Source organism: Pantherophis guttatus, chromosome 4 (assembly GCF_059756535.1).
Source record: "Pantherophis guttatus breed Tessera chromosome 4, ASM5975653v1, whole genome shotgun sequence".
NCBI classification, from domain to species: domain Eukaryota; kingdom Metazoa; phylum Chordata; class Lepidosauria; order Squamata; family Colubridae; genus Pantherophis; species Pantherophis guttatus.
The window spans coordinates 34570630-34584206 of NC_142066.1; the positions used below are offsets into that span (position 1 = coordinate 34570630).

General features: G+C 36.1%; 1 protein-coding gene across 1 annotated transcript; it reads right to left on the reverse strand.

Annotated features, from left to right (window-relative positions):
• Positions 1-895: 895 nt before the first annotated feature.
• On the reverse strand, positions 896-10362 carry LOC117668687 (vomeronasal type-2 receptor 26-like). Its single transcript, XM_087893597.1, has 6 exons — positions 10320-10362; positions 9246-9423; positions 7531-7804; positions 3742-4584; positions 1345-1572; positions 896-919 (listed from the first exon to the last, which is right to left on the reverse strand). The coding sequence occupies exons 1-6, from the start codon at positions 10360-10362 to the stop codon at positions 896-898; spliced, it is 1590 nt and encodes a 529-aa protein (XP_087749723.1).
• Between the last annotated feature and the right edge of the window lie 3215 nt (positions 10363-13577).

The following is a 13577-nucleotide window of genomic DNA, read 5'->3' on the forward strand; positions in this document are numbered from 1 at the left end:
CTCTACTATGTTAAAAACACTTTTGATTTTTATGCTTGAAATGAAAAAATCAAATTTAATCTTGGTGTTTGATGATTAAAACTCTTTAGGACTGTAGAAGTACTTTGTGTTATGGTATATTCTAATCCAAAGAGTTAATATATTTTTTTGCTTATATCTGTACTGAAGAAAGTCTATAGTGTTTTGTCTTTACGGCTTCCTTTTTTTCTGGACTGTACCATCTATTTTGGTTTTTTTCCCTGCATCACCCTATTTTCTTGTTATTTATATTTTATACATTTCTGAAATTTAATAAAATACTTTAAAATATTAATTAGGTAAAAGCATATTTTTAAGCATTGCATGTTCTTAACAGTCTCTCCCTATGGGAGATGAGAAGTGAAAAATGTAACAGTAACAGAGTTGGAAGGAACCTTGGAGGTCATCTAATCCAACTCCCTGCTCACGCAGGAAACCTGTACTAGGGATTCGAACCGCCAAACTGCTGACCTTTCTGATCGACAAGCTCAGTGTCTTAGCCACTGAGTCACCTGTGATAAATTAAAATAAATAAATAAATATGTGAAGTGTTAGAGAATACACATACACACACATACAACTTTGTCTTATGTCTGAGGTTGAAACTGTGGAGCATGTTCTTTTATACTGCCCTATGTATAACGCAGGCAGGACTAAATTACTGTCTCTCCTAGAAACAGATCTCTCTGGATCCAATGCTAGTAATGTGTGAGGAACCATCCCCTAAACAATTTATATTTCCTCACACATTACTTTTCAGGTTTCTAAATTCTTCTTAAGAGCTGTAACTATAAGAGGAGAATGCTGTAATTCCTCTCAGCCAAGGCTTCTGGTAGCCAACTGTTTATGATGTTACTTTCCCCACGTTCTTTTGCAATTATATTTGTATTTGGGTCTGTAACTGCAAATAAAAGTTATTATTATTATTATTATATAATAACAGATTATATATTGTCTTATAATAATAAGACAATATAATTTTGTCTTATCATTGCCTTCTTGCTGGTTGAGAAAAAATAACAGGCCCTATCTTTGTGTCCAAGATAGGACTCTAGCCTTGTGGCTTAGTCATTAAACTAAACTGGCCCTCATCCTTTAAAATGCTGTAAAAACTTTACATATCTTCCTTGTCTTTTAAAGCTTAACAGCAAAATATGCTTGGAAAACAATGCTAATTCATGTAATTAATGTTTTTTTTCAGAAATTTTGTCTTTTTACCTTGCTGAAAATTCTTCCTGGTATTTGAAGTACTGTCTGTGTTATACACTAACTCTTAGAATAGCATCCCAATCATTTCAAATAAAATAACCTACATGCAGAACCTACTTGGTTGAAAGTGCTGGGCCAGCTGATGGCTTTCTCATGAATGGTGAATTTTTGGTCTTCAGAAGCCCAGGGATCCAGCTTCCCAACTTTCACTCGATGGAAGGACTGGTTAGGGAAAGTGACCCAATTCTCAATCTGCAGTCCTGTAATCAGTTTTCCATTCTGATCAAAGGAAATTTCATCTCCAACACTGTTGTTAAATGAGACCTTTTTCAAAAAGAAGTGAAGCTGAATATGAAAAAAGAATGAAAAAAAATGGTTAATGTATAGATCCATGTGATACAATCGCAATCATTTTACTTGAAAATTTAAATGTGTGGCAGACTGTACCTACTCTGAGGTCCTTTTATTCATGTTAAGCATAATTATCTGTGAGCTTTATCCAAAATCGCTCTATAATAGTCTACTAAGCTTCAATAATTTAAAGAATCCAGTGCCAGAAAACCATATATGTTTTATTATGCAAAAATATATCTTATTGTGAAAATATCAAATAAATATAATCAAGGCTGCATTATTTTTTGTAAGAACTTTAAGAAGCTACTGCTTTGTTTTCAAGAAGAAAACTGTTCAGGAATATCAGATCATTTTAATATCTAAAGTAACTTGTAAAATTAAGCAGCTGTAAAAAGAAGGAGGCAAGCTTGGACTTACTTTTCAATATTATTATTTTTATTAATATTATTTTTCTCAGATACTTTCAAAATCACTACATAAGAAATTCACTATTATCTGTATGGGAAAAAAATAAAAACTAAGATTTATTTGAAAATCCCAGAATAGCTCTCAACAGTGGAAGTGTTTACATATCCAAATCTGGTGAGGTTTGAAAAAATTGTGACATATAAAGACATTTTGGACACTGAAGGGAAATTAAAATCTAAGTAAGAGCTTGAAGACCAGAGTATTAAATTATCATGGTGTCCTCAATTGCAAATACAATCGAGATATGATTTCACAACATGAAAACGTATGGCTTTTATAAAGGACAAACAGCCTTCAATCAGATATTGTTGAATTCTGATGAAAAACTAATTAAGAAAATATATAATTTCTTACTAAATTGGGAAATGGAGGATGAACAAGTAAAAGACAATATGGTACAGTGGAGGGAATAATATAGAATTAGAGAAATGACAAAACTTATGGGAAAGAAACTATAAATTAACAATGGCAACTTCTTATAAAGAAAACTTATATAAAATGTTTTATAGATGGCATTTACCACCTGCTAGGTTAGCTAAAATGTTTAAAAATATGTCTAGCAAATGTTGGAAATGTAACAAAAAATGGGCACATATTATCATATGTGGTGAACCTGTGTAAAGCAAAAGAAATTTAGGCAAAAATACATAAGTGGTTAGAAAAGTTGATAGGAAAACATGTAAATTTTAAATCTGAACTTTTTCTATTAGGTATAGCAACAGAAAAATTTGATAAGTAAAATGTATATTTAATATTGCATGTATTAACAGCAGCTAGAATTATATTTGCACAATATTGGAAAAATGAAGAAATATCATGAGATGAAGAGATAATTAGGAAGATACTGGATTATGCAGAAATGAAGATTAAATAGAAAGAAGATACAGAATATTATCAAACATGGATTTTATTCTACCAGTGGTTGGAAAAAGGGGGTGGAGATTAAGAATGTAATCTGTATTGCTAAGCAAATAAATTAACCCAGACAACACGATGTTTATTAAGGATTAACAAAATGGAAAGAATAGAAAATTAATAAAACTTTAAAAAAAATTATCTTTCTCTAAATGTAAAAAATGTTTTAAAAAATCTGCCATTGCTACATTTTGATTCATTAAAAGTCAAAATATTGTTTTCTATCTAGCACGAAGGCAAAGCCATGTAGCTACAAAGGGATTTTTATCTTGAATGATCAAATATAAACTTCTACCTCTACCAGCTCTTACACTGATTACAAGTTTCCAATGGACAGTATTTACTATTTTGAGCCCATACATCTATTGACTAGGAGTTTCTCAACAGGAATACTCAACTTGAGCAAACCTTTCTTGTGTCTTTTAGCAGAAATAAAATTTATTATGGAAAATTGTTTCTGTACATGAGTATGTGATGAGGAGAGGAATAGGCAAACCATATATCTCCAGTTTATTGTCTCAAGAAGAAAGCTAGAAAATAAATCTGATGGGAATTTCAAAGCAAAAAGAAAGCCATTGAAACTACCAAAATAGGAAAAAATAGATAAAGAAGAAACTAGAAGACAATAATTTTCCATTCTTATGGAAGTTGAGAACTACCTATACTAATTTTCTATCTACATCTCACTATTTTTTGTGATCTAAAAGTTGTGAAATACTGGATTGGCAATGCAATTCAAATTCCATTTCTAAAATCTTTGATTATTCATAGAATTACCTGCCATGACTGCAAATGATTGCCATGACTCTGAAGACTGAGTTTTTTCCCATTCATGTTTCTCTTATATTGTTGGCCCAACTTCATGGCATGTAAAGCATGAGCTACAACATATATTGCATTGTATATACTGTAACTATGACTGCTCATCTTCATTTCAAAAAATGCCCCAGGCAGGCTCTCCAATTTCTCCTTTCCTATACAGACATCCTCTATTTCTTCATTCCCAGGTAGACTGGGAAACACACAGCCAAATGCTTGTTCCCACACATCTTTGAGGAAACCATCCTCTTTTGAGGAGAAATAGTCTCTTGTCTGAAGAAAATGTTGGAACCCTTCAACTTCATTTGAGTAAGCTCCAAAGGTCAGAGCCCCATGGAGGACTTGGATATCCCAGCTTTTTTGATAAAAGAATGATGCAAGACTCTTTTGGGAAGCCACAATCCACACCTTACCTTTTGGCTTTATAGAAACTATTTCCATTTCAGGTAGGCGTAACAACCATCTTACATTTAAGAGATTCTCATCATGAAGTATTACAACATTAGCTTTGCTTTTAACAAGAAAGTGAAAGGTTTCAACAAGCCATTTCAAAATATCAAAAAAATTGTTGATATAAATTGATCTCAATTGCTCCACGAAGGCAGTGCAGATGCCATGGAGAGGAAACATTGAGAAGATTAGATGATCAAATGTTCTTCCTCTAAGTCTTTTTGTAAGTACCCCAATCCAAGTCCATCTGAAGTGTAAGAGTAGTTGAATAATCCCCCTGTAATGAAGTTCTTCATCTGCAACCATGTGGTAGTAGAAAGGGCTTTCATTTGGTGAAGAAACAGTTGGGAACTATGAAAAATATTAGGTAGATAAGTAGAAAAAAATAGAGAAAAAAGTAGACAAGAAAAATATGTTTGAGAAAAGAAAGTGTAGATCCTCTCTAAATTAATAATCTTGAAGTATGTCAGCAAATATTTTCATATAATTCTGTGCACAAAATACTTAAGAGATTATGATTGGGTATATTATCCTTGTGTTCCCTTTCACATCTACATTTCTATGGTTATTTGGATTGTCAACTTCTGATTTTGCTTCCATAAGAACAGTGACATCTGAATTCCTCTTGGTTTATTATTTATTTATGTATTTATTTAGTTACTTGGAGTTCTTTTACCTTGCCCTATATTGAAATATATATTAAGAAACTATCCTCTTAATTATTTAACTCAAAATTTTAAATATATTTTCCAACTACGTTCCTAACAAAATTTAAAATGTATTTTTGCTTTACCCTACTTTAGACTTTTATGAACTACAATTGCTTATGTGCTTCTTGAATGTTAAATTAGTCAGCTGTGATACTGCATAACCAAAGAGAATCCTGCCAGATTCTCTTCAAGTTCTTCTCAAGTTAAGATGAGATATTAGGGAAAGGGACAAAACATCTAATGGGATTATAGCAAGGGTTTTTCTGCTGTACTGTAAAGGATACGAAGAATTCTGATTTAGCTCATATTGCATTTACTGCTATCATTCATCTTTGTTCTAAATTCAAAAATACTTTTTCCTTTTAGTGAAATATATTGCTCATCAAAATTAGTAGCTGAATAACAGATCTGTGAAAAACTAGAAGCTAATAAATTATAACTAGTAGCCAGCACAGGTTTGTTAAAAACAGATCTTGCCAAACAAATCTTATTTCAATCTTTGATAAAGTCACTAAATTAGTACACCAGCAAAATGCTGTGGACATAGTGTACTTAGATTTCAGTAAGGCATTTCACAAAGTAGACAACAATCCACTTCTTTGTAAGCTAGAGAAATGTGGAATAAACAACATCACTATCTGATGGATTTGTAGCTGGCTGGCAAACCATACTCAACAAGTATTTGTTTAGTACTACATCCACATGGAGAAAAGTAAATAGTGAGGCATCACAAGACTCCGTCTTAGGCCCCGTACTCTTCAATATCTTCATAAATGACTTAAATGAGGGACTAGAAGGGGGATTCATCAAATTTGCAGATGACACTAAACTGATAGCCAATGCCCAGAAGACCAAAAAGATATTGACAAACTTGAACAATGGATGAAAATTCAACAAAATGAATTTTAATGTGGAGAAAAGCAAAGTTTTACATTCAGGCAGGAAAAATCAAAGGTAAAAGTATAGATTAGGTGAGACATGGCTCAAAAACAGTAACTATGAGAGGGATCTTGGAGTCCTAGTGGATGATCACTTGAGTATAAGGCAGCAGTGTGCAGCAGCAGCCAAAACAGTTAATTCAATCTGGGTTTGAATAAATAGAGCATGGTAAGAATTTGATCTTAATGAATATAAATAATTGGGACCTGATGGATTACATCCCAGAATTCTGAAGGAGCTGGAAGATGTTATCTCAGAAATAAAAGAACTGATGTGGTTCCCTTCTTGAAAAAAGTAAAACAAACAAACAAATCAGTCTAACATCAATACCTGGGAGGATACTGGAAAAAAATAAAAATAGATTTGTGAATATCTAGAAACAAATAAAGTTATATCTAATGGCCAGCATGATGAACTTGTTAAAAATAGATCATGCGAAAACAATTTTATTTCATTCTTTGACAAAGTGACTAAATTAGCAGACCAGCGAAATGCTGTGGACATAGCATATTTAGATTTTAGGAAGGCATTTGACAAAACAGACAACTTCTTGGTAAGTAAAACATATGAAAAACAGTTGCAGAATTTGGGTTTGGCTAGTCAAGAGAAAAGAAGGACTAGGGGGGGGGGGCATGATAGCAGTATTCCAGTATTTGAGAAGCTGCCACAAGAGGAGGGGGTTAAATTATTCTCCAAAACACCAGAGGGCAAGAGACAAGAAACAATGAAATGGAAGCTAATCAAGGAGAGAAGCAACCTGGAATTAAGGAAAAACTTCCTAATAGTGAGAACAATTAACCAGTGGAATTGCTTGCCTTCAGAAGTTGAGAGTGCTCCATCACTGGAGATTTTTAAGAAGAGATTAAACAGTCACTTATCTGAAATGCTATAGGTTCTCCTGCCTGAGCAGTGGGCTGGACTAGAAGACCTTCCAACTCTATTCTATCTAACTTTCCAATATGGATTCTTTCTTGTTCATAACTTACAACAAACTTCTTCTTGATTGACAGCTATATTCTATTAATTTTTATTATGATAATCCCAGCTTCAAAGGAGTATTATTAATAAATTCTGGATGAAGAACAAAAAGACTCTAATGAAAATCCTCAGCCATGGTGGCTTAATGGTTAATTTTGTGCGAGTCTCACTTTTTATTTGAGGGACAAAACATATCAGGAAAGATTAATGGAACTATGTACATTGTACAGCCTGGAGACAGAAGGAAAAGTGGGAGAGCAAAACCTGAAAATGACAGGAGCGAAATTCACTTTTTTATAAAAAGTGTAGTGGAGGTTTGGTCCCAACTTCCAGTGCAGGTAGTGGGTGAATAATCAATAACTGAGCTAAAACATGCTTGAAATAAACATGCATCCATCATCTAACAAAAAATTAAAAATTAAAAATCTCTAAAGGCAGACTTGATGGACCACTAGGTCTTTTTCTGCTGTCAGTTTAATAGGTTCATAGAAACATGAAGTATAAACCTACTTCAGCTGATAGTGGTAGAATAAAATACAGGTGAGTTCATGAGATTGTGTCACTTTGTCACATGCTGTTTCAATTAGTGACCCTGACATCCAAATTAACTATAACTATCTTGGTCCTGCAATCCATTGCAGTTTGAAAAGACCAATCCAATCCATTTTACCTGTGGAACTTTGTAAGTATCTAAAATATCTACTAAAGAGATTCCAGGATCAATAGACCCAACAACCGATATCAGTTTGTTCAGGATGCCACACTTGTAATTGGGAACAAATCTGTTCTCATTGGAAAAAAGTTCCATTTTGGCATGATAGCCAGCATACTTATCATATATTCGGAAGCCCAAGGTGATGTTAGGTAAGAGCTGGAGGTCTTCATTGATCTTCTTCACAGCAAATATCATTATCAAGATATGATGATAATACTTAGTCAGGATTCTGCAAAGGAAATTAGATGCGGTATCAAATGAAATTGTGCATCTAAAAAAGTCAGTAAAACTAAACCTAGTATGGGGGGGGAGTCTTTGAAATTAATAATAATTTCATGTCAACTGATTAATAAATTAAGTTCCATCAAAAAATGCTGTAATTCCTATGTTAAAGGAAAGGACTGGAAGGTCAAGGCGAAGGGATTCTTTCTTATCAGAATCTGCTAGCAATGATTACTTTGTTTCCTTCTAATTTTATTTAAAGAACATAGGTTGTAGATGATGGTCCCTTCAGAAAGTACAAGAAAAAAAAGTAAGCTCAAAACCATTATTCAATAGTTAGAAATATTATTTTTAATCAAGTAGCTAATTATAACACATAGAGCAGATGTACTAAAGAATATGACATTAGCAGTAGAAGCAGCAATGTCTTCATGATGAATATTAATCCCAGTTTGACAAAGTTTTTCTCATTTTCTTATAATGCTTGACTTTAAAACATTATATGGAAATGAGAGAAACTTTGTCCCTATTTTCTAAAATATTTAATTGTCCATCAAAACTTACTCCTTATTCTTCCCAGTATAATAATGGATTAAGAATTGCAGAGTGAGGATTTTACCCATAAAAGAATATAGAGAATATGTGGTTCTCCTGCCTCTACTCCTTCATCTACTCCTCAGAAAAAAATACTTTAGTTCATAAGAATATTACTCCTCTATTTAGTTCATAAGAATATTATTTCTGTGCATGTACTGATAGCATAGCATACTTTATTGCGGTCATAGACCAAAAAACCAAAACATCCAAGGCATGTAGCTGGCACACGATAAGACTGAAATGCAAAACAACAACAAGATCAGGGGTAGAAAAACCACTCCGTCAAGCTCATAGTTCATGTGTTATAAAATTTTTTAGCTACAATCTATATGAACTATGGTCGATTAAAATTATACATAGTAGAAAATACTATATTGCAATTTGCATAAAATCCACACATCGGTACTTTATACAACCACCAGCTACATGTACTGATATAAAATATGCTGCATCGAAGATTGTTATTCCTTTGGTTCAACACTATGTCAAATCTTCCATAGATTCAATTCTAAAAGCTCATGCTGCAATTCCTTTGGATGGGAGTGGGAGTGGGAAGATTCTCATCTTGTCAGTATCTAGGAGTCATGAAATATTGAATAATTTGTATGAATTTTTAAAAAATTATTTAAGGAACATAGGTTCTAGCTGTTGATTTCCTTCACAAGAGTACAAGAAAATAATTTTAAGTGAAAAATATATCATTTATACTTTGCTGGAAAATATTATTTTATAATAATAATTATAAAATAATAATTATATATGCCAATAATTAATTATGGCATATAGAAGAAAGGTACTAAACAATTTTATCTAGATAAACTATAGATTATAAAAAGAAAGTTATGTCTTACAGAGATTCACCCACAGTTGAATGATGGGGATCTTTCTCAAAGCTTCCTACATCTCTAGTTATGAAGACAAAAGAAGTCATGCCACCAATGATTAGGTCACCTGGTTGGAAATATTTGTGATCAATGGGGATAGGATCTTGGATGCTGCATTTTATTGGTTGAGACTTGCAAGCCATAGCTGTAGGAGAAGGCAATAGCAGTAGCAGAAGATTCAATATTATAATAATCCCAGTTTGACACATTTTCTATTGTTGGCATGAAATTCTTAAGGGTCCCCAAAATTGGATGACCTTGAACAGAATCTGTTCCTCACACGACATCCATTCTGAAATGAATATTGACAGAGAGGTGTTTCTAAAGAATAACTAAGATTATTTCATCTGTCCCCTAATTTTTAAAATATTTAATTGTCCATCAGCATTTAGTTCTTATCCTTCCAAGCATAATAATTTGCCAATTAGAGGTTTGAGGAACAGCAAAGTTAATAATAGTTTTTTTGATAATTATAAGATAAAGAGGAAATTCCAACCTTCACATTTTTATTGAAATAGTAAGGGTATGTCATCATGTAATGACAGAAAAGTTTTTGAGACAAGCTAAAATTAATCATGGCAAAGTTGGAAGTATTCCTGCTACATTCAAAAGCCAGACCATCTTTATTCTACCTGTGATCCAAATATATATATACATATAATATATATATATGTATATACACACACACACACACACACACACACACACACACATATGTAGGTCTTTGGTTATTCGGGTCTTCTCCCACGTAAAATTGGAAGTGTCTTGGCGACGTTTCGACGAAGTCTCATTCGTCATCTTCAGGCTGGTGTTCTCGGCTTCGTGCTTCCAGGAGCCAAGACACTTCCAATTTTACGTGGGAGAAGACCCGAATAACCAAAGACCTACATACAAATATATATATATATATATATATATATATATATATATATATATATATATATATATATATATATATATATATATATATCAGAATACTTTGTACCTTTTTGCATCTCTTTGAAACAAAGTGTATTTTTCCATTTGCAGCTGCCTTCTCACCTGCAGTATATCCTAGGACAGTGATGGCTAACCTTTTTGCCATCGCGTGCCAGGACGGGAGAGCAGGAGAGGTTCATGCATACGTGTGGCCACACTCATAATTCTATGTGCCCCGCCCTGCACATGCATGCGCAACCCCCTCCCCCTCCTGCTCCTGGCATGTGATGGCCCTGTAATCCCATTTTTCTTTCTCACCTGGCTCCAGATCCTCTCTATGCATCTGGGGAGGATGAAAACAACCTTCCCCACCCCCTTGGAGGCCCTCTGGATGCCTGAAATGGCCCATTTCTCAACTCCCGGTTGGACAGGAAGTGAAGTTTTTTGCTGTCCCCAGTCTCCAGAGCCTCTCTAGGAGTCTCTGGAGGCTGGGGACAGCAAAAAAAGTCACTTCCTGTCCAACTGGGAGTTGGGAAGTGGGCCGTTTTAGGCCTCTGGAGGGCCTCTGATTGGGTGGGGAAGGCTGTTATCACCTTCCCCAGATGCATAGAGGGGATCTGGAGCCAGGTGAGAAAGAAAAATGGGCCTTTCCCACCCCACCCACCCAGGCCCGCTGGAGGCAGGAAACAGCCTGTTTCCCAATTTCTGGTGGGCCCAGAGGCCCGAAAATCAGCTGGCCAGTGCACGCATGTGCACCAGAGCTGAGCTAGCATGCCCACTAATATGGCTACGTGTGCCACCTGGCACGTATGCCATAGGTTGTCCATCATGGTCCTAGGCAGTTCTCCTTGGCTTAGTGAGGTGTTTACACATTATTATCAAGAAGAGAAAAGCAGAATAGCAATAGCAACAGACTTATATATCACTTTTACAGTGCTTTACAGCCCTCTCTAAATGGTTTACAGAGTCAGCATATTGCCCCCAACAATCAGGGTGAGCCGTCAGCAGATGTAGCAACTGCAGTACTGCAATCTAACCACTGCGCTACCATGGCTCATATTGTCAATGATCATAAAAACAAATCTTACAGTAGGAACTGTAAATTGAGATATCCATAGTCCTTGAATTTGCTAATCATCTTTTAAATTGAAGAGCTGTTCTTGTTTGTTTAATCCTAGCATACATGACTATCTAATTAAGAAACAGTTCTTAAGATAGCATTTAAGACGATCTTAAAATTTATGTTTCTAAGAAAAATGCTTCTTAAATATTTGTATTTATATTTGTATTTATTAGTTTGTCAAACATGTACAAGATAGCAAGTATCAATATGAACATTGACATGAATGAGAGAAATGAATATAAATAAATGGGGACAGTAGGACAGGGACGGTAGGCACACTGGTGGGCTTATGCACACCCCCTTTACAGACCTCTTAGGAATGGGGTGAGGTCCATGGTAGATAGTTTAAGGTTGAAGTTGTGGGGGTTAGAGGATGTAACAATGGACTCAGATAGAGCATTCCAGGCGTTGACCACTCTGTTGCTGAAGTCGTATTTTCTGCAATCGAGTTTGGAGCAGTTTACCTTGAGTTTGTACTCAATATCTTAAATGTCTCAAAACAGTTTATGCTTAAATTTGAACTGCACAAATCACATTCAGACAAAGGAAACAGATAACCAATAATCAAAGTAATATGCTAATCAATATTAAACAAATCTATAAAAATAGATGTTATTAAGAAGAGCAAAAGTGCAGCTTCTTCTGAAGATTTTTGATATCTCATTGTATAAACTCAGAAAATGACTGAGAAGACCTGGTTCCAAATCACAGGATGAACTTGTACCAACTGAAAATGGATCTATCCCCAAAATCTTGCAGATCATGATATGAAAAAATATAAATACAGTAGCTGGGGAAAATCCCTATTGGCATACATGAACAAAATATACATATTCCTCAATATTTCCTTTTATCAATTTTGTCTGAAATCTCCATTTATGCACACACACACACACACACACACACACACACACACAGAGAGAGAGAGAGAGAGAGAGAGGGAGGAAGGGAGGGAGGGAGGGAGGGAGGGAGAGAGAGAGAGAGAGAGAGAGAGAGAGAGAGAGAGAGAGAGAAACAAACAAACACACACAGAGTTGTGTGTTTATGTGTATAAATACACAGATAACTTTTAATTTTAGGGTCTGGCTGTTTGGGACAACCCCACCCCTACTCCCTGCACCTCCTTTGTTTCCAAGAAAAAAAAGAAATCGAAGGAAGGGAGAAGAAGAGAGAGCTAAACACACACACATACACACACATAGACGAGATGAATCCAAAGTCAGAGGGAGAAAACTCTCCCCCCTCCAGCCTCCTCCTCTCCCACATGACTGCTTCTGAACTAAAGACAGCATCGAGCAGGGAAGCCAGAGCAGGAGAGATCAACTACCAGCCAGAGCAATGTCAGCCTTGGAGATTTAGCTTTCAGCTCCCCTTTTTCTTTCTTCCTTCCTTTCTTGCAAGGGACAGGAACTGTGTTTGGTTTGCAGGGTCTGAGGTTTACTTTCCCTTTCTGCCTTTGCCCACTTCCCAGCCAAGGAATGTTGCTTCTTTTGCTGCCTCCTCTTCTTCCTTCCTTCCTTCCTTCCTTCCTTCCTTCCTTCCTTCCTTCCTTCCTTCCTTCCTTCCTTCTTTCTCTGCCTCTTTCTCATTCCCATCTTGTTCCAGAGAGTTTAGCATTGCTGTCAGTGGCCATGTTTATTGCAGGTGTGGCTTTCCCATGTGGGGTGGGGCGGGGGTGGTCCTAGTGAAAGGGAAGCAGCACAAGCTGCCAGACCAGGCCAGCAAGTAGGCCATGGAGGCACTGGTGGCGGCCACGGCGCTGATCTATAACTGGATGGCGGCCATCCAGCCTGGAACATAGTCAGCCTTAAATCTGCAAGGAAGCCCTTGACCCAGCAAGAAGTCAATCTCTCTGCTTCAGCCCCACCCCCACAGGAGGAGGTTAGAACCCAGGGTGGGGCTGAGGCAGTAGGATGGTTCCTCACCGGCTGCCCCACAGATCTAAGGCTGACCATGTTCCAGGCTGGATGGCCCCCATCCAGTTATAGATTAGCACCTGGGTGGCCTGGCCCAGGGCTGAGGCAAAGGGGGCCAGTCCTTTGCTTGTCTCAAGGGCAGCCCGGCATACCAGATCTAGCCACATGGCAGGCTGGATTCAGCCCATGGGCCTTGAGCTTGACATCCCTGAACTAGACCAAACTGCTTCATTTCCCCACCAAATAGTCACAACCTTCAGACCATATGAAGGGCAGCAACGGCAACATTCAGACCACCTCAGATAGAGATGAAGTTGCCCTTCCCCAGGAGAAAACAGATGA

Excerpts from the sequence above, each read along its gene's own strand:
- LOC117668687 (XM_087893597.1), bottom strand. The coding sequence starts at position 10,362 with ATGGCAAAAAGGTTAGCCATCACTGTCCTAGGATATACTGCAG. Across the intron at positions 9,424-10,319 it reads TGTCCTAGGATATACTGCAG|CTATGGCTTGCAAGTCTCAA; the intron begins GTGAGAAGGCAG and ends CTTCTCCTACAG. Across the intron at positions 1,573-3,741 it reads ATCATTTGCAGTCATGGCAG|CTTCACTTCTTTTTGAAAAA; the intron begins GTAATTCTATGA and ends TTTCATATTCAG.